We start from the raw sequence: 27,944 nt of genomic DNA, 5'->3' as shown, positions 1-27,944 counted from the left end.
AGAGGAAATAGGAAGTGGGTGCATCTTCAGAGGCCTCGCTTCTAAGCTGTCTGGTCCTGTGTGGTAGGTTATGCTAACTCCAGCACTTAGGAGACATAGGCAGGACTGAATAAGTAATTCCCCATTTCAAAAGACAAAAACGGAACTTTGGGCTTCATCTGCTATTACTGATGGAGATTCAGTAAAGGACTACAAAAGAGCAGCCTGATCTGAGCTGCTTCTTGGAAAAAGCTAATTCTGACTGAAGAGTCAGGGCTAAGGAGACCTGAGTCTGAAGGCAGTTTTGGCAAGCAGTGTAAGAACCCATTGTGGATTTCTCATTTACAAAGTGGTCTTTGAGAACATAAGCAGTCCCCCTGGGAGAGCGAGCGCATCACCGGAGCACAGAGCTAGGTGCCGCTTAATCTTTCAGTATAAAGTCCCAGCTTTTGAATCATTTTTATCATGTTTTATTTTGTGTGTGTACATGTGTGCATATGCTGTGGTATGCAGAATTCAATTCTCTTTCTACATTTTGGGTCTTGGAGATTAAACTCATGCTGTCAGGCCGGTGGCACACCATTACCCTCTGAGCATCTCTAGCCCCTAAAGTCCCATTTTTGGAGAAGGGAAATTAATGGTTATCTGGTATACTCCAAGGACTGGACAGTTTGGACCTTTTTACAAATTATTGAGCACAGTGCTTACTGTTTTCCAAACAAGCCATTAGAAAATAGGACCACTTTAAATTACTCTAGTTAAGAAATCTCTGGTTATTTTCATGTTCTATGTTTCTAGTGCCATCTTCCTGACTTTAATAGAATGTGCACAGATGCCTCGTTCTTGACGTTTGATAACAGATGATAACAGAAACCTCTTTACTGCCACAGGCTGCCAAGCCTCCAGACTTAAACCCTGAAACAGAGGAGAGCATACCTTCCCGAAGCTCCCCAGAAGGGCCGGATCCTCCGGTTCTCACTGAGGTCAGCAAGCAGGACGAGCAGCAGCCCCTAGACCTGGAAGGAGTCAAGAGGAAAATGGACCAGGGCAACTATGTGTCTGTGGTATGTCTCAAGCATATGACCAAGTTTCAAGTGTTTCTTTCAGTCTCCTTGACTCTTTGGGAGTACAGCTGGGTATAAGTAAATTTCAGAATAATTTGTGTTATTATATAGGTGTTATGTAGCTTCAGGTTCCTAGAATGAGTTATTTCAACTGTGTGTTTCAGAAGGGTGCTGATGTGGTAATACCTAAAATCATTATTTGAGTTGACTCTCCTGAGTTAAATTATTTTTATGTTATAAGGAAGCACCAGACTGCTTAAGGAAAATGTTAATGTGAAGTTAATGTGTCTCCCTTTGTAAGCTTAGATCTGAATGTTGGACCTTCTTTATTCATTTGTAGAGCGGTACCATAAACTTAATGTTTTAAGAATTTATAGAGCGAACTCATTCACTGTGTCGTTCTTACTTGCTATTGAGTTGCTTATTCATTTGAGTACAAATATAGAAAACCAGGAGCCTGTTTTGGTCACTTACATGACAGAGCCAATTTGTTTGCATTCCTGCCTTATTAGCCTGACATCTGTTGATTGTCTCAAGTTAATTGTGAACTGAATCCTAAAGGCCTCAGAGAGTAATTACACTGTAGTAAAATGTTTTGTGGGGTTTCTGTTGAGCTCCTGAGCTGGGTGACAATGGAGGGAGGAGGAAGTGGTTTTGAGAGCACAGTACTGTTTCGTGAATAATTAATGTTTTATTTTTGTATGCAGTTGGAGTTCAGTGATGATATTGTGAAGATCATTCAAGCAGCCATTAATTCAGATGGAGGGCAGCCAGAAATTAAAAAAGCCAACAGCATGGTCAAGTCTTTCTTTATCCGGGTGAATGAGATTAATAGTTCATGGGGGGTTGTTTTTATTTGCTTTTGGTTTGGTTTGGTTTGGGCAGAATTTCTCTGTGTAGCCCTGGCTATCCTAGAACTCACTCTATAGACCAGGCTGGCCTCAAACTCACAGAGATCTGTCTGCCTCTGCCTCCTGATTACTGATAGTAAAGGCATGCGCCACCACCACCTGACCATTAGTTGATGCTCACTATCTGTAATGGCCCTATGAATACTTCTTTTCTGTTATTTGTTTTACGATGTGGTGGGTTTAGTTTTTTTCTCTAATTCTTTGGGAGGAGATTGGGAAGCTGGTAAGGTTACTAACATGGATGATCTTTGCCTTGGCCTGAAATTATCCTCAGATAGACTGAGACACTGGTCTGGGGTTGGTTTTATTTGGTTTCTACATGGATCTTCTCATTTGAATTCTGTTTGTTTTGTTTTAGCAAATGGAGCGGGTTTTTCCATGGTTCAGTGTCAAAAAGTCCAGATTTTGGGAGCCAAATAAAGTATCAAACAAGTGAGTAACAGTACCTGATGGCAGATCAGACGTCTCGCGTGTAGACTGAGGCTGACGACAGATCAGACATCTCGCGTGTAGACTGAGGCCGACGACTTGTAGATCAGACGTCTTGCGTGTAGACTGAGGCCGACGACTTGTAGATCAGACGTCTCGTGTGTAGACTGAGGCCGACGACTTGTAGATCAGACGTCTTGCGTGTAGACTGAGGCCGACGACTTGTAGATCAGACGTCTCGCGTGTAGACTGAGACTGACAAGAACCAGGTGTCTCATGTTTGCAGACTGGGGGTTTCTAGGTTATTTTAATACTAGAAACAGGCAGCTGAGATGTCTTCTGTGCTAGTTTGGAAATGACAAATGTTTGTGTTGGTTGTAGGCTGGTGCTTTTTCCCTCACATTTGTGTCTATCTTATAGAAGACGTAGTGTAACATTGCATGTGGACAGTATGTTCTGGAACCATGTCATTGATCTTAGTGTAAAATCTGTTTACTTAATTCAAACTGCCTTTCCTTGCTTTTGATTTTTAATATGTAACCTTTAATTTTTATTCCAACAACCTATGTATTTATTTGTTTATTTTGGGTAGCATTGTCATTGTTTCTGGATATTTAACCAAAAGTTATGCATGCAGTCTTTCCCCTACTGCAGTACTAGGTAGTGAACCTCATATATACTAGTCAAATAGTCTACCACTGAGGTCCATCTGCAGCCATACAAGTCACATGTTAAGATAGTTATTTAAGACGGGTGTGGTCATATTCACCCGCACTCCCTGCAGTTGGAAGACTAAAGCAGGAGGATCAGGAATTCAAGGCCAGCCTGGACTAGATTGTGAGACCCTGTTCCAAACAAAATTAAAATTTTAAAGTGTTGAGTATTGTTAGATGGTTTTCAAACTCTGTGAATTGTTCTTAAATTCTGTGTAGGGCTTAGATATGGGTCCAAGACCTGCTGATACCAAGAGTTGATTGTTTTGTATGGCGCTGGGCATGCCGTAGGCCCTTAGTAAATACTTGTCGATCGATTGTTTCCAGCAGTGGGATGTTACCCAACGCAGTGCTTCCACCTTCACTTGACCATAATTATGCTCAGTGGCAGGAGCGAGAGGAGAACAGCCACACTGAGCAGCCTCCTCTAATGAAGAAAATCATTCCAGCTCCCAAACCCAAAGGCCCTGGAGAACCAGACTCACCCACGCCTCTGCATCCTCCTACACCACCGATCTTGAGTAAGTCATCAAAATGAGTAGACATTACCTTCTCTTTCTAGATGCAAGTGATTGGCTTCGTGAATCTAAATTTAATGTACTGGATATCAGAAAGGAATTTCAGATAACACAACTATAAACACCTTATAAAAACGTTTATTTTATAGATTACTTAAGCTGAAGTCTCCGGTAAAGAACCATAGTATTACTAATTTTAACGGCATATCTTTGGGGTTCTAAGGTACTGATAGAAGTCGAGAAGACAGTCCAGAGCTGAATCCACCCCCAGGCATAGATGACAACAGGCAGTGTGCACTGTGTCTGATGTATGGTGATGACAGTGCTAATGTAAGTACATGGGATCCTGGTTAATAAAATCTAACGTGAACCGTGTGTGTGTGTGTGTGTGAGTGAGTGTGTGTGTGTGTGTGTGTGTGTGTGTTTCAAGACAGGCTTCCTCTGTGTAACAATCCTGGCATCTGCTTTGTAGACCAGGCTGACCTCAAGCTTACAGAGATCCATCTGCCTCTGTCTCCCAAGTGCTAGGGTTAAAGGTGTGTACCACTACTCCTGGCTAAACCTTTTGTCCTTGTCAGTACTTGATAACTGTATTTACTTGTGAGTTTATGACAACTAGAGTTGTTTTTGTTTCTGTTTCCATTTTGAGACAGGGTCTTACCATGTTGTCCAGGCTGGCTAAGAATTTCTGATCCTCTTGTCTCAGCCTCCTTAGTAGCTAGGACTATAGACAAGTAATACTGTGCTTAGCTTTAGAGATAACTTGTCTTTATATTTTAGATAGTTTTTAGATGTGTATGAAAGTCTTACCTGCATGTATGTATGCACACCACATGTGGAGTTTAGAAGAGGATGTGGGATCCTTCGGAACTAGAGTTATAGATGCTTGAGAGTCGTTGTGTGGGTGCTGGGAACTGAACCTAGGTTCTTTGCAACGCAACAACTGCTCTTAACCAACTTCAGTCCTGGCGGTAAAGAGTTTTAAATAACTGCTGAGTCTTCAAAAGGTGATTTACCCTAAATGAACTTATTGATAACTAATCCTCAAATATTTCCTGAAGTCTTAATCAAACTGAAGTTGTACATTATATAGCCTGGGTTAATGTAATGTAACTTAATGGTCAAGAGCCCCAGTTTTGACAGACTGCCTGAATTCATTCTGTGCCTTCCTGCCTACTAACTTTGGCAAGAGCTTAACCTCAATGACCCTTAGTTACATCCTTAAAATGAAGACGATCATGTCTTTTTAAATTCTTACTTTTATTTCATGTGTATGGACACAGATGTATGTCTTTTCTTCATGCATGTCTGTGCATGCAGTGCCTGAGAGAGGGCATCAGATCCTCTGGAACTAGAGTTACAGATGTGTGTGAGCTGCCATGTGGGTACTAGAGTCAAACCAGGATTCTCCGTAAGAATAGAAAATGCTCTTAACTGTTGGGCCATCTCTCCAGTCCCCAAGAAAATGATTCTTAACCTAGCATGGTTGTAAGGATTAAATGAAATAATGCATGTATTTAATGTCTTTACATTGAGAAGTTAAAGTGTATCATTTGGGGGAATGTGGGTCAGTAGTAGAATGTCTGCATGCATGAAGCCCTGCTTCAATCTTCAGTCCACAAGCACTTCGGGAAAAAAGTTTTTAGTGCAGTCTGAGAGAATTGGATTTTTTTTTTTTAATCTGTAGCTTTGGTGCCTGTCCTAGAACTCACTTTGTAGACTAGGCTGGCCTCGGACTCAAAGAGATCTGCCTGTCTCTGACTCCCGAGTGCTGGGACTAAAGGCATGCGCTACCACTACCCAGCTGAGAATTGAATTTAAAATACGTTTTTTAAGTAGTTTGCACACTTATATAAAGCTTTTATATATTTATCTTCTGCTTTCAATGGAATTACAAAATATTTTCATTTTATGAAAAAAATTATTAGAATATAGAAGAAACATTGAAAACTGGATTATGATTCAATCTCTAAAGAATTATAGTTGCTTTCTTGAGGTGTCTTGTCTGAGATAAAATTAATATGAACTTCTTTGGTATTATGTTCTTTAGGATGCTGGCCGCCTGCTCTACATCGGCCAAAATGAGTGGACACATGTGAACTGTGCTTTGTGGTCAGCAGAAGTGTTTGAAGATGATGATGGATCACTAAAGAATGTGCATATGGCTGTGATCAGGGGCAAGCAGCTGGTAAGAACTTAGTATGTACATTTATAAAGTGGACTCGGTGTTTTGGGCACGAATACAGCCTCCCTCGTTCTTGACAGTGTTGTCAGTAGCTTGCCAGTAAGTGCTGGTGTGTGTTGTAGGTCTGATCCTTTGAAAAAGGAAACAAAAGAAACACAAAAACAGGGCCCAGAGATATGGCTGAGCAGTTAAGTGCACTGACTGCTCTTCCAGGGGATCCGTGTTCAATTCCCAGCACCCACATGGCAGCTCACAACTGTGGCTTCAGTTCCAGGGCATCTGACACCCTCACACAGACATATATGCAGGCAGAACACCAATCCACATGAAATAAAAATAAATAAGTCATCAAAAACAAAAGCTTTTAAAAAGAAATAGAAAAACAAAGCCTCATCTGACTTGAGTATCATTCAAATGTACGAGGAACATCAATTTCAGAAGCCTAGTTAAATCAGTGTTCTGAAGTTCCACAAGATACACCCATGTATGTGCGTGAGGACAAAGGAAGATGGGAAGTTGTCAAAGCAGCTGGGAGCAGTCACGTTTAGAAGCTAGAGTTTGATCATGAAAGGTTACCAGAAGGATCATAGCCGGTAGACAAATAACACACGAAAGGCGAATGTGTGGGTTGTGGGAAGAACAGACAAGAGGACACAGACTGTCTAATAGAGTAAAAGTGACGAGGGCTTAGAGAATGGAGTCTTTGAATCATAGAATAAGGTAGTTTAGCAGTGACATCTAATACTGCAGAACTATGCTAGCTAGCTTTATCTCAGCTTGACACAGCTAGAGTTATCTGAAACGGGGGAATCTATTGAGGTTAATCACTAATTAGTGATTGATGAGGAGGGTCCAGCCCATTGCGGATGGTATCCCTGGGCTGGTGATCCAGGGTTCTATAAGAAAGCCGAGCTGAGGGCTAGGCAGTGGTGGTACACACCTTTAATCCTAGCACTTGGGAGGTAGAGACAGATAAATATCTTGAGTTTGAGGCCAGTCTGGTTTACAGAGAAGTCCCAGGACAGCAATGGCTACACAAAGAAAGCCTGTCTCAAAAATAATAATAAAGGACCGGGCGATGGTGGCGCACGCCTTTAATCCCAGCACTTGGGAGGCAGAGGCAGGCGGATCTCTGTGAGTTCGAGACCAGCCTGGTCTACAAGAGCTAGTTCCAGGACAGGCTCCAAAGCCACAGAGAAACCCTGTCTCGAAAAACCAAAAAAAAAAATAATAATAATAATAATAATAATAATAACAACAACAGGAGGGAGAGAGGGAAGGAGGGAGGGAGGGAGGGAGGGAGGGAGGGAGGGAGGGAGGGAGGGAGGGAGGGAGGGAGGGAGGGAGGGAGGAAAAAGCAGGATGAGTAAGTTAGTAAGCAGCACCCCTCCATTGCCTTGGTATCAGTTCCTGCCCTGTTTGAGCTCCTGCCCTCACTGCTTTTGATGATGATCTGTTACATGGCACTGTGACTGAAATAAACCCTTTCTTCACCAAGCTGTTTTGGTCATGAGGTTTCATCATAGCGATAGTAACCCTAAGGCAACTAGTTTCTTACTAGTAAAATTTTAGTAAACACTGAGTTGCTTTGAGATGTAACAACTTTCTTGCAAGTGCATTTTTTTGACATTGATCTTTGTAGTTTCAAGTCTAATAAACCCACTATGCATTCTAGGAATAACTTATTTCAGTTCAAAGTGTAAATCCAATTTAAGTGTTTAAATTTCCTCGTTATTACGTTGTGGTTCATATTGTTTCCCCTGTAGCTTAGCAGACTAACAAGAAAGTGTACATAGGATGCTCAGAAGGGGCAAACGTCTTAAAATGCCTGCCTGTCTAAATAGGACTGTTCTTTCTGGACTTGTAGAGATGTGAATTCTGCCAAAAGCCAGGAGCCACCGTGGGTTGCTGTCTCACATCCTGCACCAGCAACTACCATTTCATGTGTTCCCGAGCCAAGAACTGTGTCTTTCTGGATGATAAAAAAGTGTATTGTCAGCGGCATCGGGACTTGATCAAAGGCGAGGTGAGAAGCTCAGCTGTTTGGTTGCTTCTGTTGTAGCTGTTAACAACAGGCTTTATTATCTCAGAGCAGACTTACACATTCACAGTAAAATTAGAAAAGGGAAGAGATTTCCTGGCCCCGCCTCACACTTCCATAGCCTCTCCCACCAGAGTGGTGTATTTGTTAAAGTTGATGGGTCTATATCAGTACACATTTCACACAGTTATCATTTATGTTAGGGTTCATTCTTGACGTTGTACACCGTATGGGTTTGTACAAATATCTTATAATGTGTATTCACCATTGTAGTTTGTATATTTTCATTTTCCTACAAATCCATTATTCTGCCTGTTTTTCTGACTTTTCCCCCCTAAAAACTATTGATCTTTTACTAATGTTCAGTTTGCTGACAAGTTGTTTTAACTTACCGTCCACGGCAGTTTCCACTTGCAGAGTTCCTTATGGTTGGTACTGTGTAGTTTGTAGCATTTCTGCTCTGACTTTTGCTTAACAATAAGTGTTGAAGATTCCTCCTCACCTTCTGAATTCTCTATACATTTAAGAGGGAAATAGTGAAAAACAACAGGGTGATCAACTCAGTTTTGCCTTTCTTGGCTATCCCAAGGAAATCATCTCTTATGAGAAATACAGAGGGTGGTAGTAAAAAGAAGGGTGATTTGGAGATAGGTTCTCTGCTTTGCTTCCAGGAGTTGGAACTCTGAACACAACACATAAAGAGACAGTTCATTAACAGCAGCATTGGGTTTCATTTAAGGTGGTTCCTGAGAACGGATTTGAAGTTTTTAGAAGAGTGTTTGTGGACTTTGAAGGAATCAGCTTGCGGAGGAAGTTCCTCAATGGCTTGGAACCAGAAAACATCCACATGATGATTGGTATGATCCAGGCCTTCGTTAATGGGGAAGACTGGCTTATCATTTGTGCATTTTGTGGTCCTTGGTTACAAAATAATTTTCTTCGTGGTTTCTTTTTTCCTTGGTTAGGTTCGATGACGATCGACTGTTTGGGGATTTTGAATGACCTCTCTGACTGTGAAGATAAGCTCTTTCCTATTGGATACCAGTAAGTCCAGTAGCCCAGTAGCATGGCTCCCAGAAAGCATGGGGTCATTAAATGTGGAGGTATACTTGGTAGCTGCCTTCGCTAAACCCACCACCCACCAGTTCTCACAGGCTGTCTTAAAACTCATGATCTTTCCTCATGCATTACCCTGCTCAGCTGAAAGATCATGAATTTAGCCTAGGCTGCATACTGAAACCCTGTCTCAAAGCAAGCAACTTATAATCTTTTGTGTTGATTAAATTATTTGACAAACTGACAGTAAATGATCAAGATGCCCCTCCTAGGGCCAGTCAGTGTTGTGTACACCTTTAACACAGGCACTTGGAAGAGAAGCTGAGGCAGGTGGATCTCTGTGAGTTCCAGGCCAGTTAGGGTCATGGGGAGATCCTATCTCAAAAAAAAAAGAAAGGAACGAAGGAATCTGTTCTACGTTCACTTCCCTCTTCAGAACCTGATTTTACAACACATTTTCTAATTCTGCATTCCAGCTCTCTTAACACAGCCTGTGCTTGTGTTTATCTAGTAGATGTTTGCACAGACAAGACTCCATTAGCAGTCCCCAGAGTTGAAGCAGTTGTATTTCCTTTGTTTTGTTGAACTTACTGACAAAGGAGGTGCCTCAGGTTTAACATTTTTTAGGGTCTTAAGTTATGTGCAATGGAAGGCATTAATGTTTTTCTTTTTCAGTGCCTGAGAATATTTTGCTATTTCTGGTACTTTAAAAAAAAAAAAAAAAAAGTCATACAACTTCCTTCCTGAGAACCTAAGACACATTAAGGACTTCTCAAAGTTTTAACACCATCATACTGGGATAATAATCTCTATTAAGAACCTGAGAAATGGGACTGGAGAGATGGCTGTTCAATTCCCAGTAATCATGTTGTGATTCACAACCATCTGCAATGAGATTTGGTGCCCTCTTCTGGCCTGCAGGCATACATGCAGACAGCAGAACATTGTATACTAATAAATAAATCTTTTTTTTTAAAAAAAAAAAAAGAAGAAGAAGAAGAAGAGGAAGAAGAACTTAAGAAATAAAGCTATGTTCTCTGCATTGCGACCAGAGAATCCACGGTGGGGAGGAATTTGGGAATGTCCTCCATTTGTGTTTTCCCCTTGTGTTTGCCAGGTGTTCTCGGGTGTACTGGAGCACCACAGATGCTCGCAAGCGCTGTGTGTACACATGCAAGATTGTGGAGTGCCGTCCACCTGTTGTAGAGCCAGACATCAATAGCACAGTGGAACATGACGACAATAGGACCATTGCCCATAGCCCATCCTCGTTTATAGGTTGGTTTTAATCCAAGTGGGACTGGAATTCAAGTTTTTTGACTATGCACTGTGATTGGAAAATGGGGGAAAATTTAATTCAGAACACCACCTTTTTTCCTAGTTTGGCATTTATGTAAGAGCACTGTGTGTGTGCCAGTCTGTGTGTGCCTGTGTATGGCATGTGCCATGGGATGTTCAAGGGGTTGGAAGACAGCTTGTGGAGTTGGTTCCCTCCCTCCACTGTGGGTTCCAGGGACTGGACTCAGATCATCGAGCTTGAGCACTCAACCATTGCAGCTTGCCGCCCTCATAGCTAGGGGCTTGATATTAGTTCACCTGTTGGGAACTTGAACTGCCCTCTTTCAGTTGCAAGTTTTTATTTCCTGTCACAGAAACTTCATGTAAGGACAGTCAAGGTACAGCTGCAATTCTGAGTCCTCCGTCACCAGACCGACCTCATTCACAGACCTCGAGCTCCTGCTATTATCATGTCATCTCAAAGGTCCCTAGGATTCGAACACCCAGCTACTCCCCTACACAGAGGTCTCCTGGCTGCCGGCCGTTGCCTTCTGCAGGTAAAGGATGTCCCTGACCCAATTGACCATTCTCCTAGGTAATTTACCTTTGGGACTTTCACCAACCAAAGGTTGCCTATAAACAGGTATGTCCACATGGTTGGAACTAGTGACAACGCATTTGTTCTGTCCTTGATCCACTTTCTTACTTTTTTCTCCCTTGTTCAGGAAATCCTACCCCAACCACTCACGAAATCGTCACAGTAGGCGATCCTTTACTCTCCTCTGGTCTTCGGAGCATTGGCTCCAGGCGGCATAGTACTTCTTCCTTGTCACCCCTGCGGTCCAAGCTCCGGATAATGTCTCCGATGAGAACTGGGAGTATGTGCTCCAGGAATAGTGTTTCCTCAGTCTCCGCCCTTGCTACTGCTACAGATCCCGAGTCAAGTGCCAAAGCAACTGATCGCGTCGTAGGGTCATTGAATTCAAGTTCTAATCTCGGACACAGCACTCCCATCTCTTCAGGAACACAAAGGACAGTGGTACCTGGAGGCTCCAAAACCAGTCATTTAGATGGATCTTCATCCTCAGAAGTAAAGCGTTCTAGTACTTCAGACTTGACACTCAAGGGCTCCTCATTAAAGGGAGAAAAAAACAGATGTCTGAGTTCCAAGAGCTCAGATGGAGCTGCACATAACACAGGTTACTCTGGAATTCCTAAGCTGGTTCCACAGGTCCGTAATACCACTGCAGGAGAATTAAGCATTAGTAAAATTGGCCCTTTTGCTGAACCCTCTTCAGTGCCGTTTTCTTCTAAAGAGACTCTCTCCTATCCACAACTCCACGTGAGGGGGCAAAGGAATGATCGAGACCAGCACACAGATTCTTCCCAGTCAGCAAAGCCTTCTCCAAATGAAGACGGTGAAATCAAAACCTTGAAGCTTTCTGGTGTGGGCCACAGGCCATCCATTCTTCATGAACATGTAGGGTCCAGTTCTAGAGACAGGAGACAGAAAGGGAAAAAGTCTTCTAAAGAGACTTGCAAAGAGAAGCATTCCAGTAAATCATCTTTGGAACCTGGTCAGATTACGACTGGTGAGGAAGGAAACCTGAAGCCAGGGTTTGTTGATGAGGTCTTGACTCCTGGGTTTCTGGGGCAACGGCTGTGTAATAATGTTTCATCTGATAAGATTGGGGATAAAGTTCTTCCTATTTCAGGAGTCCCTAAAGGTCAATCCACACAAGCAGAAGGGTCTCCCAAGGAGTTACAGGCACCCCGGAAGTGCTCAGTCAAAGTGACACCTCTGAAAATGGAGAGTGAGAATCAATCTAAAAGTACCCCAAAAGAAGGTGGCCCTGGCTCCCCTGCACAAATAGAACCAGCATGTCCAACAGAGCCAGTTTCCGCTTCCAGAAGTCCAGGAGCTGGCCCAGGTGTTCAGCCAAGCCCCAACAATACCTCATCCCAAGAATCTCAAAGTAACAACTATCAGAATCTTCCAGAACAGGACAGAAACCTCATGATTCCAGATGGCCCCAAACCTCAGGAGGATGGCTCTTTTAAGAGGCGGTACCCCCGCCGCAGTGCCCGTGCAAGGTCTAATATGTTCTTTGGGCTCACCCCACTCTACGGAGTGAGGTCTTATGGTGAAGAAGACATTCCATTCTACAGCACTTCTACTGGGAAAAAGCGAGGAAAGCGGTCAGCGGAAGGACAGGTGGATGGGGCCGATGACTTGAGCACTTCCGATGAAGACGACTTATACTATTACAACTTCACCAGAACGGTGATTTCTTCTGGTGGAGAGGAGCGGCTGTCATCCCATAATTTATTTCGAGAGGAGGAACAATGTGATCTGCCAAAAATTTCACAGTTGGATGGTGTTGATGATGGGACAGAGAGTGATACTAGTGTCACTGCCACAGCCAGGAAAGGCAGCCAGATTCCAAAAAGAAACGGTAAAGAAAATGGGACAGAAAACTTAAAGATTGATCGACCTGAAGATGCTGGCGACAAACAGCATGTCATTAAGAGTGCTGTTGGCCATAAAAACGAGCCAAAGCTGGATAACTGCCACTCCGGAGCCAGAGTGAAAGCCCAGGGCCAGGACTCCCTGGAAGCTCAGTTCACCTCCTTAGACTCAAGCCGCAGAGTCCACACAAGCACCCCCTCAGACAAAAACTTACTGGACACCTACAACACTGAGCTCCTCAAGTCTGACTCTGACAATAACAACAGTGATGACTGTGGGAACATCCTGCCTTCAGACATCATGGACTTTGTACTAAAGAACACTCCATCCATGCAGGCTCTGGGTGAGAGCCCAGAGTCGTCGTCTTCTGAACTCTTGACTCTTGGTGAAGGGCTGGGTCTTGACAGTAATCGGGAAAAAGACATGGGTCTTTTTGAAGTGTTTTCTCAGCAGCTACCGGCCACAGAGCCTGTGGACAGTAGTGTCTCCTCTTCCATCTCAGCAGAGGAGCAGTTTGAGCTGCCTCTTGAGCTGCCGTCTGACCTCTCTGTCCTGACCACCCGCAGTCCTACCGTCCCCAGCCAGAATCCCAGTAGATTGGCTGTCATCTCAGATTCAGGGGAGAAGCGAGTGACTATGACAGAAAAGTCTGTATCCTCTACCGACGGTGACCCAGCATTGCTGAGTCCGGGAGTAGACCCTGCTCCTGAAGGTCACATGACCCCTGATCATTTCATCCAAGGACACATGGATGCAGATCACATCTCCAGCCCTCCCTGTGGTTCAGTGGAACAAGGTCATGGCAACAATCAGGATTTAACTAGAAACAGTAGCACCCCTGGCCTTCAGGTACCTGTTTCCCCTACTGTTCCCATCCAGAACCAGAAGTATGTGCCCAATTCTACTGATAGCCCCGGCCCATCTCAGATCTCTAATGCAGCTGTCCAGACCACTCCACCCCACCTGAAACCAGCCACTGAGAAACTCATTGTTGTTAACCAGAACATGCAGCCACTTTATGTTCTCCAAACTCTTCCAAATGGAGTAACCCAAAAAATCCAATTGACCTCTCCTGTTAGTTCTGCGCCCAGTGTGATGGAGACAAATACTTCGGTATTGGGGCCCATGGGAAGTGGGCTCACCCTAACCGCAGGACTAAATCCAAGCTTGCCACCTTCTCAGTCTCTGTTCCCTCCTGCTAGCAAAGGACTGCTCTCCATGCCTCATCACCAGCACTTGCATTCCTTCCCTGCGGCTGCTCAGAGTAGTTTCCCACCCAACATCAGCAGTCCTCCTTCAGGCCTGCTTATTGGGGTTCAGCCTCCTCCAGATCCCCAACTCTTGGGTTCAGAAGCCAACCAGAGGACAGACCTCACTACCACAGTAGCCACTCCATCCTCTGGACTCAAGAAAAGACCCATATCTCGTCTACACACTCGAAAGAATAAAAAGCTTGCTCCCTCTAGTGCCCCTTCAAACATTGCCCCTCCTGATGTGGTTTCTAACATGACACTGATTAACTTCACCCCCTCCCAGCTTTCAAACCACCCCAATCTGTTAGATTTGGGGTCACTTAACACTTCCTCTCACCGAACTGTCCCCAACATCATAAAAAGATCTAAATCTGGCATCATGTATTTTGAACAGGCACCCCTGTTACCACCACAGAGTGTGGGCGGAACCGCTGCCACAGTGGCGGGCACATCAACGATAAGCCAGGATACTAGCCACCTCACATCTGGGCCCGTGTCTGCCTTGGCATCCGGTTCCTCCGTCTTGAATGTGGTATCCATGCAAACTACAACAACCCCTACAAGTAGTACATCCGTTCCAGGACATGTCACCTTAACCAACCAGAGGTTGCTTGGGACCCCAGACATTGGCTCCATAAGCAATCTTCTAATCAAAGCCAGCCAGCAGAGCCTGGGCATTCAGGACCAATCTCTGGCTTTACCACCAAGTTCAGGAATGTTCCCACAACTGGGAACATCACAGACTCCTTCTGCTGTTGCAATGACAGCAGCATCTAGCATCTGTGTGCTCCCTTCACCTCAGACTACGGGCATGACAGCTGCATCCCCTTCTGGGGAGGCCGAAGAACACTATAAGCTGCAGCAAGTGAACCAGCTCCTAGCTGGCAAAACCAGCATCCTCTCTTCACAGCGGGAGCGGGATACTGACTCTGCTTCAGGGACCCAGCCATCCAACTTCACCCAGACAGCAGACGCTCCTAACGGTGTGAAGCTAGAGCAGAACAAGGCTTTACCCTCAGCTAAGCAAGCCAGCTCCACCTCTCCGGGGAGCTCCCCATCCTCTGGACAGCAGTCAGCAAGTTCCTCAGTGCCAGGTCCCACTAAACCAAAACCAAAAGTCAAAAGGATTCAGCTGCCCCTAGACAAAGGGAATGGCAAGAAGCACAAAGTTTCCCATTTGCGGTCCAGTTCTGAAGCACACATTCCAGACCAAGAAGCCAAGCCGGTGCCCCAGCCCTCAGCCACACGGTGAGTGATAGGCAGGCTAATTCTGCTGCAGCTGTGGGGTTCTGTGCTCTGGGTGTGACGCTGCTTACTTGGTCCTGGGGAGTTCCTTTCTTCATCTGGGCCTTTAGTAGTGATGGGTAGAGCAGAAACCAGCTCCTCTGTGAATGGTTTGACTGAGAGCCACGGCTTTGATTGTCCTTTGCATTGATCTTAGTCAGTGCTGCTTTTTGTTCCTGTTTCTGTTTCCCTGAGGTCTGGGGATGCAAGAGAATGATAGTCTTCTCCTGAAGCCCTCTCTTTCTTAAAAACCTCGTTGTTGGAAGTATAACATATAAAGTATGGAGGAGACTTCCCTTTCCCTAGACAGTCCTTGTGCCTTTTCCTAGCTTTGTGACCTTAGTTCCTGTTGCCGGCTTATGAACTTTATCTGTCCAGTGCATATTTGCTGATGGTTTCTTTAAAAAATACAACCAATTCTGTTATAGGATGCCTAGAACCGACAGGGAGCAGCAGGATGCAGCTGGTGTGGAGCAGCCTTCACAGAAGGAGTGTGGGCAGCCTGTGGGGTGAGCTGCAAATCTCTCTTGTGTCCACCACATGTAAAACAAGCTTCCTCGAGCTGATTTGCACTGGGTTTGGTTTTGTTGACAGAAGAGTTCTTGATAGGCATCACATGGTATGGGTGTCTGTAATCCCAGTGCTGGGAGGCTGAGGCAGGCAGACCTCTATGAGTTTGAAGCCAGTCAAGGCCTCATAGAAGACTTCCACCCCCTCCCCCAAAAAAGGATCCTATTTTGTTTTAATAAAACTAAATGCAGACAGGCTTGTAAAACAAAAATGAAGTAGACTATTTTTTATCTTCTTAGATTTGTAGTTGTTATCTATATGTGTGTACATGTGTTGTAATAGGAGCAGCGGGGCTGCGTCCCCGGCACCCGGCCGCCCGCATGGCTTATGCCCCAAAATAATTACACGGAAACTGTATTCTTTTAAACACTGCCTGGCCCATTAGTTCCAGCCTCTTATTGGCTAGCTCTTACATATTGATCTAGCCCATTTCTAATATTCTATGTAGCACCACGAGCTGGCTTACCAGGGAAGATCTTAACCTGCGTCTGTCTGGAGTGGGAGAATCATGGCAACTCACTGACTCGGCTTCTTTCTCCCAGCATTCTATTCTGTCTACTCCACCCACCTAAGGGATGGCCTCTCAAATGGGCCAAGGCAGTTTGTTTATTGACAAATGACCTTCCTCCATCATACATGCACTAGTGTAGTTGTAGTTATTATCTGTATGTGTGTACATGCACTAGTGTGGTTGTAGTTATCTGTATGTGTGTACATGCACTAGTGTAGTTGTAGTTATTATCTGTATGTGTGTACATGCACTGCTGTGGTTGTAGTTATTATCTGTATGTGTGTACATGCACTAGTGTGGTTGTAGTTATTATCTGTATGTGTGTGCATGCACTAGTGTGGTTGTAGTTATTATCTGTATGTGTGTACATGCACTAGTGTGGTTGTAGTTATCTGTATGTGTGTACATGCACTAGTGTGGTTGTAGTTATCTGTATGTGTGTACATGCACTAGTGTGGTTGTAGTTATTATCTGTATGTGTGTACATGCACTAGTGTGGTTGTAGTTATCTGTATGTATGTACATGCACTAGTGTAGTTGTAGTTATTATCTGTATGTGTGTACGTGCACTAGTGTAGTACATGTGTAGAGGTCAGAGGACAACTTGATGCGACCATTTCGCTCCTCCTGCCTTTACACAGACTCTAAAGATCAAACTCAGGTGATCAGGCTTGCACAGCAAGTCATTTTACTCTCTGAGCCATCTTGCTGGCCCATCTACCACTACCCTTTTTGCCTTTCTCTAAGCTAAAGTTATTTAAATGATTTCTGATGGCTCGTGTATGTCCTGCTCACTCCTCCTCAGTCTCTTCCCTGGAAGTCCATTTGGTAATGGTTTGGTGTTTGGATGTTTTTAAATTTTTTTATAATTTATTTATTTTTATTTTATGTACATTGGTATTTTGACTATATGTATGTTTGTATGAGGGTGTCAGATCCCCTGGAATTGGAGTTACAGACAGTTGTGAGCTGCCATGTGGTTGCTGGGAATTGAACTTGGATCCTTTGGAAAAGCAGCCAGTGATATATATTAACCACTGAGCCATGTCTCCAGCCTAATGGTTTGGTTTTATTCTGCAGATATGTGTGCGTGTGTACTCTTACGTAAGCATGTGTACATACTTTTATATTAAATGGATGCTGCTGTACTCACTGTTCTTGTATTTTTCACTTAATTGTTTTTTTTTGGTTTTTCGAGACAGGGTTTCTCTGTGGTTTTGGAGCCTGTCCTGGAACTAGCTCTTGTAGACCAGGCTGGTCTCGAACTCACAGAGATCCGCCTGCCTCTGCCTCCCAAGTGCTGGGATTAAAGGCATGCGCCACCACCGCCCGGCCACTTACTTGTTTTTGACATGTATCCATGCTGTGTTCCAGTTGTTTCTCTGCTGCTTCCAGTGCTGTGTGTGCTCTACAGTATTAACTAGCTAACTTCATGCATATTAGTATGCACTTGGGCTACTTCAGGAGTTATTACATTTGAAAAGCTGAAAATAGGTGGTGTACTGGCTCCTGCAGCCTATTCATGGTTTTAGTTAAGCCAGCTGACTTACTTGAATTATACAACACTGTCTTGACGAACGTCTTTCCATTTTTATTACTATAACAATCTCGGAATCAGATGCTTACTGCCAATATTTGGGAAGAAGTCTTCTGAGCATGGTTTTAGGGCTGGAGAGATGACGAAGCACTTTCTGTTCTTACAGAGCGTCCTCGTTTGCATCCAGTGCCTCTCTAGCTTCTGTGGGCACCCATATAGTCACGGCACACACACTACACACAAAGAAAAATTTTAAAATTTGACCTAAGTTTGATCTCTGGATCGCACAGTGGAAGGAGCTTTTCAACATCCAGGCATACATACTTCCCCCACCCTCACGCACTGATAAATGAATTTTCCAGCACTTTATGCTCATTTTCTTAGCCACTGTTTAAATAGCTGACAGAGTACATGGCAGATCGTGGACAGTTTTATCTTCGAGTTGAAAACCAGCTGGCCTCGCCTCTCATGTCTGGTTTTATTTTTCTTTCAGACCAGTGGCTGCTCTTCCAGAAATTCAGGCAATCAATCCAGCAAGTGAGCAAGAAAATGCAGGTATGTTGGTTGGTCAGTAGGCTTTAATAGAGAACTCGGGTCTGTTTAAAAATCACGTGCGTTAGCCACACATGGTGGCGCACACTTGTAACTCCAACACTTGAAAAGCTGAGACAGAATTGAGTTCAAGGCAAGCCTGTGCTGCAGAGTGGGCTTGAGGGCAGCCTGTACTACATCATAAGTCCCAGCCTAAAAACGGAAGAATCACCTGCATTATCTCCTGATATTCTAGATGGGAGAGACACCAACCCAAGTCCCAAGAAGTTAAGTGATGATGTAAAACTCAGCCCTTTCTCCCAGCTTCCTTGATCGTGGTCTGTCATCACCTGCCATAGGTGGATCCTCTTGTTAAACTGGCTCTAAGGACAGTGACATTTTGGGTAGCTGCAATAACCTTTGGTTATCTCTTGGGTTGTTTCTCATATCTGGATGGTAATTTAGGGTAAACTCCCGGAAACTGGAACCATCTCCCTTAGGTAGTTGGTATTCGATCCTAAAACCATGTGCACCTCACAGTACTTCCTGGCCTAGTGCCATTTGATCACTTTGCAGTTAGCATTGTATGCACAGAGAACCCAAGCACTTGACACCAGAAGCAGAGGCAGGAAGGTTGTCATGAGTTTGAAAACAATCTGGGCTACATACTGAGGCTCAGGCTAAGCCTGGACCTCAGAGATGAGCTCTTGTCTTAGAAAAACAGATTAAGTAAATAAACAATAATAAAAAGTGACTTTCCTGAAGAGACCGGCTTAGCCTTGATTTGGACTGTTACCACGCCTGAGTCAAGCCTGAGTACTGATTCCAGGCAGGCGTGGTGACTGAGTTCAATCTCCAGAACCAGGCAGCTTCAGAGCCTGTTTACTTTAGCTGTATGAACTTGACTTTTACTTGGCCTGCCTCAGCTTCCCCGTATTTATTCATGTATTCATTCTTTCATTGCATTACATTGAATGATGTCTCACTGTGTTGTCCTGGCTAGCCTCTTTACTTTCTAGGTAGTGCAGGTTAGCATTGGTCATCCTACCTCTTCCCCACAACAGTAGGGTCATGGGCATGCACCACCACACCCAGCTCAGTTTTCTAACCTTTAAAAGGAATCAAGATGGCTTACGATAGCATATCTCTAAGCATAGCACTTGGGAAGCAAAAGCAGACTGATTTCTGTGAGTTTGAGGCCATCATGGTCTCCATAGCAAGCTCAGATCAGGCAAGGCTACATAGTAAAACCTTATCTCAAAAATGTGGGGGCGGTTAATAATAACACCTGTCTCGGTGGTGATTGTGAGGACTGCAGGAGGTAATCTGGGTGAAGTTCCTAGAAGAGTATCTGAGACATAACCAGTGGTCGAGATGTGGTAAAGGGAACTTTGGTTTGCGTTGGTTTGACTTGGCCTTGATCCTATTGAGAGCAGTTGTGAACGAAGAAAAAAAAAGATTACATTGTTATACCAGAAGCTCTGCTACAAAAAAAAAAAAAAAAAAAAAAAAAAAAAAACTATTGAATAACACACCCTCACCATTTTAGTACTTGGTAGCTGTGTCCCAGGGCAAGTTCCTTGCACCTCAGTGCTCTTACTGGTGAGGAGATACAGTATGTCCTCAGAAATGGGGTGATGCATGTAGAGCAAGGGTTCTCTACCTTCCTAACGCTGCAACCCTTTAGTACAGTTTCTCATATTGTGGTGACCCCCAACATAAAAAAAATGTTTTTGTTGCTACTTCATAACTCTTAATTTTGTCACTATTGAGTCATAATATAAATATCTGTGTTTTCTGATGGTCTTGGGCTGCCCCTGTGGAAGGGTAGTTTGACCCCCAAAGAGGTCATGACCTGCAGGTTGAGAACCACTGGAGTAGAGCTTTCTGCACATAGCACTCAATGCCCATTGGCTTAAGCAAATACTATGGCCCTTGTTTTCCCTTCTTAGAGCCGAAAGCAGTGGAAGAAGAAGAGAGCGGTTTCAGCTCACCACTGATGCTTTGGCTCCAGCAGGAACAAAAGAGGAAGGAAAACATCACTGAGAAAAAGCCCAAGAAAGGACTTGTTTTTGAAATTTCAAGTGACGATGGCTTTCAGATCTGTGCGGAAAGCATTGAAGGTGAGTGGCTTGAGTTAAGTCTGCTTCAGTCAGCCTTGTTATGGCTGCTTCTCTACACAAGAGGCATTTCTCTTGTTGATGAGGCAGCTGTCACTCTTGAGACGCGTTCCGGGCTGGGCTGCGGTTATATGCACTCACATACTGAGCAGAGCTTCTCCCCAGCACTGCTGCCCCTCCCCCAGGTGCGCTCCCACACGTGCTCCCACAGTGTTCCTTCCCCGTCTCCCCTGGTTACTGCCAGCTCTGCTTTTTCTGTCTCCTGCAGCAGAAAGCCCTGCATGCAAATGTTATGGTCCTGTCTCACTCATTTAGCTCTGAGCTGTTCAGTAAAGGTTGGAATTTTACTCTCTTGTTCACTCTTAGCTTGTTAGATGTTCATTAGTTGCTAGAGGACTAGTGAGGGCCTCCTAGGCTGTAAGTACTAGGAACACTGAAAGAAATGAAAGATCACTGGGGTGAGTTAGGGCCAGAACCCTGGAAGATGACTAGAGCAACAGTTAAGGGGAGGTGGAATTTGGATTAGCCATAGAGGAATGCAGGGAGCTTTCCCCAGAGAGAATGTAATGACGTTAGAAAAACTGCGGTTTTGAGTAATTGTGAATGGGAAAATGCCTTTGAACAGGGAAAGGAAAATTGGAAGGTGAATTGGACAAGTTTGAGAGAGAGCCCATAGTGACAAACCATGAGATCTTTGAATTTTTTTAATAGAATAAAAGCAGAAATTCATAAAGCTCAGTGTAGCAACTCTTTACAAGACTGGCTTAAACTGGTCTGGTGCAACTTACCAGGACGTTTTTCAGAATAAAATGAACAAATAAGAAAGGGCTGGGGTACAGATCAGTATGCTAAATGCTTATCTAGCATGTGCAGAGCCTTCTTCGGTTTGATCCCCAACACCTCAAGGGGGAGAACAACATTGAGCTAGAGACACTGGGAGGCACGAAATTATTATTTATTAAGTGTATTGCTGTAGTAGAAATGCCAGGTAATAAAATCCACATAGGAAAAGAACGGTGGACAGACTTGGTGACTCCTTCGATATGAGGGTAGAGAGAAGAATCAGAGATCCTCAGACCCGGATGTGGCAGTGCGTACTCTCCTCACACCTGCTGTGGAGCCTGGGGCAGAGATGACTGGAACCCAGGAGTTCAGTCAGAGCCAGCCTAGGCAATGCTGGGAGAAGAACGAATTTGAAAGTATGAGTTCTAAAAGTACAGTAATGAACATGTCTGTGTATGAAAATGTAACAAGGCTGAGTGTGAGCTTGGCCTGGTGGGGCATACCTATAATCCCAGTGCTCTGGAAGCAGAGCCATGAAGATTGCACACATTCAAGGCTAGTTTGGGCGACCCAGTGAATTCCAAACTAGCCTACAGTATGAAACTGTCTCTATTAAAAAGAAAAGAAAACGGAATCGTAACGAATCCCGTTCTTTTGTATATTAACTTTTGTTGTTGAGGCAAGGTCTCACTATTCACTAGCCTGGATCTCACTTTGTAGACCAGGCTGATCTCAGATTCACAGAGATCCACCAACTCCAGAGAGGTGAAATTAAAAGCAGACACCACCACACCCAGCTGCTACCACATCCATCCCTGTTTACTTTTTTTAAAATTAATTTTAAGTTCAAGTATGGCAGTGCATCAGGGATAAGGGTACTGGGAGTCAGAAGGTATGCGTATCCTCAGGCCCCGGGTAAAGGGAATTACTGCGAACAGTGTGTTCCTGGCTGCTTCTCAGGTACCGAATTGAGACGTGGAGAAAGACAACAGTGCTGACGTCAGGTGCAGTGTGATTCTCTACACCAGTGGCCATGCACACTGTTTGGCAGTAAGACATGTCAGCACAAATTCTTTCCTGCCTATGGTTTTCTTTTATTTCCTTTCAGATGCCTGGAAGTCACTGACAGATAAAGTCCAGGAAGCCCGATCCAATGCCCGTCTGAAGCAGCTCTCATTTGCAGGTAACGGGTGGTGCTGTTACTTTGCTACAGACTCCAAATGTTCTGGCAACTTGTTAGTATAAGCCACACAGTTGAATCTTTTTTTTTTTTTTTTTTTTTGCTGATCAGACACATTTATTAATGCCACACTGTAAATGGTACTTAGGGAAGTGTACAGCGATGTTCCATGTTCCCATTTAACGCAGCTTGCTTAAGTTTAGCCAACAGGATTCATCTTGAGTGGACTCGGAGCAGTTAGTGATGACCATGGGCAGGTGCAGGACTGGAGCCTTTCAAAGCTTTACTTCTTTTATCAGCACTTCTGATTTTATAAAGGATGAAGGTCATCAACCCCATTCCTACCCAAATTTCCTGGTAAACCTGGGTATAATAGGGTTTCATGGGGACCCAGACATTCTTAATAAGGCTTTGAAGCATCTCAGCGGGACCAAGGCCACAGGCCACACCAGATTTCCACAAGCCTGGGAAAGGTCACTGAGCACGCAGGCGCTGCCCACAGTTGAATCTTAAAAAAAAAAAATCAATAAAAAGTGTTTAAATAAAAGATAAAATAATTCTCAGCTTTAGGGTGTAAATACTAACTTTGTGTTTGGAATTGTATGTGATGCTAGTATAAGCACACTCCTGAAATGGAGCTCTTATCCATAATAAACACCTTTATTCTCTATCTAATAGTAATACCAGAGTTTTTTACAGTACTAGGAATTAAACCTAGGACATCACACATACTTAGGCAAGTACTCCACACAGCCATATTCACAGGCCCTAAGAAGTAATATTTTAGTTGAAATTAGCTGTTTGCTACTGTCAGAAAGAAACATGACATTGGTTACAGTGACTTGTTTCTTTTCTGTAAAGATACTTCCAGCCATCCATGCCAGCAGAGTTATAGAAACGTTTTCATAAAATAAAGAGAAAATGTGAATGCTTCTACATCATGAGGCGAGGAAAACCAAGCAGCCGTGAAGTGTACGGCTCCCACAGTCACTGTAAGCCCAGGAGGGCTCTGGGTCTAAAATAATGACGTACCTTTCAGATTTGGTGCATATGAGCTCAGAACCAGGTGCTCTATTACCTGTAAACAAAAAGGAGATCGGATTTGGAGTTATAGAGTTCAAATCCCAGCACACCAGCTGTGTGACCTGGGCTGTATTAAAGTCTATGACGCTAAGTTAGTTTTCTCTCTTTAACATTAAGCTTTTAATGGGCTGGGGTGTCACTCAAGTGATGGGGTGCTTGCCTAGTTATATATAAAACTTACTGAAAGGACTCTAGCCGACCCGGGCATGGCAAACATGGTCCTGGTAGGCCTTGCCCTGCTCCCTTGTCCACTATCTCGTCTTATTCCCTGCTCTCTTCTGCCTTGGTAAAAACCATTAAATTATATTCTTAAAGCTAGTCCTAAGGTCTCTTTATTCCCTCATTTGGTCACTTCCTCTTTCTGAGACTATCAAGGTTCAGTTATCCAAGTGTTGGAGTCCAGCAATCAGAACCCCATTTTGACTGCCCTAATTAGCATGCCCAATTAAGATTAAACATCTCATCCTAACACAGGTTTTCCCTTCGCCTTTATAAACTGCCATTTGTCTGTGGACCACATCTGTCTCCTCCCTCTCCAGAAGCAGGTCTTTGTTGCTGCCCCCGATAACGAATACCTTCCCCCGCCCCTTGTTCTTTTACCTCTTCTCCCTTGTCTGCTATCTCTTGTCTTATTCCCTGCTCTTTGTCCCTTTGGGGAAAATAAGTCTCATTTGTGCAGAGAACTTGGTCTTAAGGATCTTAAACTGATACTGGTCCTTTCTCTTACCCCGCCCCCCAAAAATGGCTGGTGATTCCTACATTGGGTGGCCATTATGAGCATGCAATAAAATGGCACATAGCCCTCTATACATGCAACACATAGAAAACAGGCCAGAGTTTGGTGAAAGCAATTTATGGTAAACATTCTAAATTTATCAGGCATTATTTCAGTAGCATTCTCATGCCAGTTTCTAAATAGTTACAATGTCACCTACCAGAGTATTAGCCTCTGGCTGTTGCTCTCAATGCAGCCGTTTGTTAATGTCACTCAGCTTCCTGTGGCTACACACTCACCACCCAGGTGCCTTTCATTCTTTAGGTGTGAACGGTTTGAGGATGCTCGGGATTCTCCATGATGCGGTTGTGTTCTTGATTGAGCAGCTGTCTGGTGCCAAGCACTGTCGGAATTACAAATTCCGTTTCCACAAACCAGAAGAGGCCAATGAACCCCCCTTGAACCCTCACGGCTCAGCCAGGGCTGAGGTCCACTTGAGGCAAGTTCCATTTTGTTTGGTTTGGGTTTTTGATATTCACTTTATTTCTTTTTTCTTCTCTTTTTTGGCTTTTCGAGCAATTTTTTTAGTGTAGTCCTAGCTGTCCTGGAACTTGCTCTGTAGACCAGGCTGACCTCAAACTCATAGAGATTGGTGTGCCTCTGCCTCTCAAGTGCTGGGATTAAAGGCGTGTGTCCACCACTACTGGGCCCATTTTGTTTTGAGCATTTGCAGTCTTGGCTTTGTTATCTAATGACAGTTCTGTCCCACTGCCTTTAAGGTCTTCATTATCAGTGGTGCTGTCCTCACTCCTTTAGTAGAGCCTTTCTCTAAAAACAAACCTTAATCTTTTGGCTCCAGGAAGTCGGCATTTGACATGTTTAACTTCCTGGCTTCTAAACATCGACAGCCTCCTGAGTACAACCCTAACGACGAGGAAGAGGAGGAGGTGCAACTCAAGTCTGCTCGGTGAGTCATCATGGCCTGACCTGACACCCTGACTCCTGCCGCTCTTAGTTGAATGGGAGTTTTTGATGTAATATACATGAGACTACTGCTTCTTCTTGTGGCTCTAGAGGGAAAGAGCCACTAATACTTAGAAATGTGTTAATAGTCGTTACAACTCCTCTCTTCAGCTGGGCACAGCTGCACTCCTGTGATCCCAGCACTCGGGTTAGAAGCAAAAGCATCTCAGGTTTAAAATCATTCCCGGCTACATTCAGACTTGAGTTGAAAACCAGCCTGGCCTACATCAGACCCTGTTCCAAAAAACAAAACAAATAAAAAACACAAACTTCTGGTTTTTACCCCAGTACTCAGGGTACTTTCTGATGGGATGGCAGTTTCTTGGGTGACATTTGGAAGACTGAGACATAGTTTGCACTGAAATAGCATTAGCTGACTGGTAACGAAAATAATATGAAGGAGCTGAAGAGATGGCTCAGTGGTTGGGAGCACTGACTGCTCTTCCAGAGGACTCAGGTTTAATTCCCAGCACCCACATGGCAGCTCACAACTGTCTGCCGTTCCAGTTCCAGTGGTTCTGACTCCCTTATACAGACATGCGGGCCAACACCAATGCACATAAAAATAATTTTTAAAAAATATGAATATGGGGCTGGAGAGATGGCTCAGAGGTTAAGAGCACTGACTGCTCTTCTGGAGGTCCTGAGTTCAATTCCCAGCAACCACATGGTGGCTCACAACCATCTGTAATGAGATCTGGTATCTTCTTCTGGCATACATGGAGGCTGAACACTGTGTACATAATAAATAAATAAATCTTTTAAAAAAATGTGAATATGAAATTTGAATAATTATAGGATGCATTTTTTAATAATAATCTATCCCAATAACTATTCATGTGATACTAGTCACCGTTAACCCCCCAAGAGCTATGTATATATTACATTGTAGCCAGTCATCATGGGCACAGGCATATGGTTCCAGTACTCAGGAGGCTGAGGCAAGAGTGTTGCCTCAAGTCTGAGGCTAGCCTGGGCCACAAGGACCTTGTCTCAAGAAAACCCAAAATGAACTCAGGTGTGGTGACTTTTGGGAGGCAGAGGCAGAAGAGCCTAAGGCTCTTCTGGCTGACATCGAGCAAGTGCCTCGCTCTGTAGAAGCTTGAGTCCACCCTCAGAACACTGCATTCCTAACAGTGTTCTTCTCTCCTAGGAGGGCAACAAGCATGGATCTCCCGATGCCCATGCGTTTCCGGCACTTAAAAAAGACTTCTAAGGAGGCAGTTGGTGTCTACAGGTAGGGTTGCGATTTTAGAATTTCAGAAAACTAGTGTTTTTCCAAATACAGTGGACCAGATACCGGAGTGGCCTCTCTCCTTCAGTCATTGAAGTTTTTAATAGATTGATTGAGTCTGGCGAGCTGTAGCTATTGGTGTTGATAGGAATTTAACTTTAGACTTCTGCCTCTTCTAGTGGGCTACAGCATGGAGAAATCATTAATGCTTGGTAGTTTACCAGTGCAGTATAATACACACAAATGAAGTGGGGCCAGACCTCCCGCCCAAGTGTCTGTCTCTACTGGGAAACGAGCAGACTTTTTTCACCTATTCACACAATTAATTAATTTGAAATTTTGCATCTTGGTGTCTGGAGAGATGGCTCAACCATTAAGAACACTAGCTACTCTTGCAGAGGACCTGTGTTTGGTTCCCAGCATCCACTGAGTGACTCACAACCGTTTGTAACTACAGTTCTAGAAAGTCCAGTGTCTTCTTCTGACTACCACAGGCAGCAGGCATGACATGGTACACATATGTACATACAAGCAAGATACTCTTACACATAAAATCAATAAATGTAAAAAATTTGAAAGAGGAAATTTGTGTCTGTTTTCTTGGGTCCATGGCCTAGGTCTCCCATCCACGGTCGGGGTCTTTTCTGTAAGAGAAACATCGATGCAGGTGAGATGGTGATTGAGTACGCTGGCAATGTCATCCGCTCCATCCAAACTGACAAGCGTGAGAAATACTATGACAGCAAGGTGAGTGCCGGGCTTGCTCCCTGGGTTCTCTTTTGCTGTAGAAAGAGGCTGTCGACTCTTAGCATGATCCTTGGATCCCAATAGAAATAATAACATGATTTCACTTCGGGGAGTGGGTTGTTGTTTGGGAGTGGGGGCTGAGTCTACAAAAACTTGAAAAATACTTACATCTCCATACTTTGTGATGAACCCATAAGTGTTCTAAACCCCTTTGTGGATTAGTAGATAAAGGTGCTCTGTGGATTCCAGGATTTAAAGTCCATGGGTCTTACTATGATAAGAACAGTCTTCCTCTAGTCTAGTGCCTATAATCTAGAAATTCCTCCTCCAAGCATGTTAAAAAAAAATAGGAACTAGGAAAAAAATGTAGAATTTTAAAAGAAACTGGCTCCTCTGTGGAAACACCAGGAGCAGAATAGGAAATGATCTTTAGCCTGAGTGGCGGCAAGTTCAACCAGATGCCATACCTACCATCCCAGCACTTGAGGTACGTGGGAAACCTCTCACCTCAGGTTCAAAGCCAGCCTGGGCTACATAGAGAAGTCCTATCTCAAAATCAAGATGTTTCAGACTTGATGCCCTGAATTCTGTGGTAGAGGGGAAGACCTGAGTCCTGAAAGTTGTCCTCTGACTGCCACCCATGTCCCGTAGTGCTGGAAAGAAAGAGTAAGTTCAGGGCTGGAAATGTGACTCAGTAGTAGAGTGCTTTACTGCTTAGCATGTGCAAGA

At 44.1% G+C, this 27,944-nt stretch overlaps 2 protein-coding genes across 5 annotated transcripts in view; one reads left to right on the top strand and one right to left on the bottom strand.

The window, feature by feature from the left end:
* Kmt2a (lysine methyltransferase 2A) overlaps window positions 1-27,944 on the top strand; it is an 85,013-nt gene that overhangs the window by 52,184 nt on the left and 4,885 nt on the right. For 3 of the 4 annotated variants that reach the window (XM_057768829.1, XM_057768830.1, XM_057768828.1), the window contains exons 16-35: window positions 870-1,043; window positions 1,751-1,861; window positions 2,313-2,386; window positions 3,424-3,617; window positions 3,838-3,944; window positions 5,665-5,802; window positions 7,667-7,825; window positions 8,580-8,697; window positions 8,806-8,884; window positions 10,014-10,174; window positions 10,549-10,731; window positions 10,900-15,145; window positions 15,610-15,690; window positions 18,293-18,354; window positions 20,283-20,453; window positions 22,342-22,416; window positions 24,536-24,710; window positions 25,071-25,178; window positions 26,388-26,471; window positions 27,086-27,215. In XM_057768829.1, coding sequence (XP_057624812.1) covers window positions 870-1,043; window positions 1,751-1,861; window positions 2,313-2,386; window positions 3,424-3,617; window positions 3,838-3,944; window positions 5,665-5,802; window positions 7,667-7,825; window positions 8,580-8,697; window positions 8,806-8,884; window positions 10,014-10,174; window positions 10,549-10,731; window positions 10,900-15,145; window positions 15,610-15,690; window positions 18,293-18,354; window positions 20,283-20,453; window positions 22,342-22,416; window positions 24,536-24,710; window positions 25,071-25,178; window positions 26,388-26,471; window positions 27,086-27,215 — 6,630 coding nt within the window. The remainder of the gene's footprint in view (window positions 1-869; window positions 1,044-1,750; window positions 1,862-2,312; window positions 2,387-3,423; window positions 3,618-3,837; window positions 3,945-5,664; window positions 5,803-7,666; window positions 7,826-8,579; window positions 8,698-8,805; window positions 8,885-10,013; window positions 10,175-10,548; window positions 10,732-10,899; window positions 15,146-15,609; window positions 15,691-18,292; window positions 18,355-20,282; window positions 20,454-22,341; window positions 22,417-24,535; window positions 24,711-25,070; window positions 25,179-26,387; window positions 26,472-27,085; window positions 27,216-27,944) is intronic. The other variant, XM_057768831.1, reaches the window with a different exon arrangement.
* On the bottom strand, window positions 22,517-22,903 carry LOC130873846 (ATP synthase subunit ATP5MJ, mitochondrial). The gene has a single exon (XM_057768838.1). The coding sequence runs from the start codon at window positions 22,831-22,833 to the stop codon at window positions 22,651-22,653; it is 183 nt and encodes a 60-aa protein (XP_057624821.1). The 5' UTR covers window positions 22,834-22,903; the 3' UTR covers window positions 22,517-22,650.

This window comes from Chionomys nivalis, chromosome 4, assembly GCF_950005125.1.
Source record: "Chionomys nivalis chromosome 4, mChiNiv1.1, whole genome shotgun sequence".
NCBI lineage: Eukaryota > Metazoa > Chordata > Mammalia > Rodentia > Cricetidae > Chionomys > Chionomys nivalis.
This window is presented reverse-complemented; position numbering and strand designations above follow the sequence as displayed.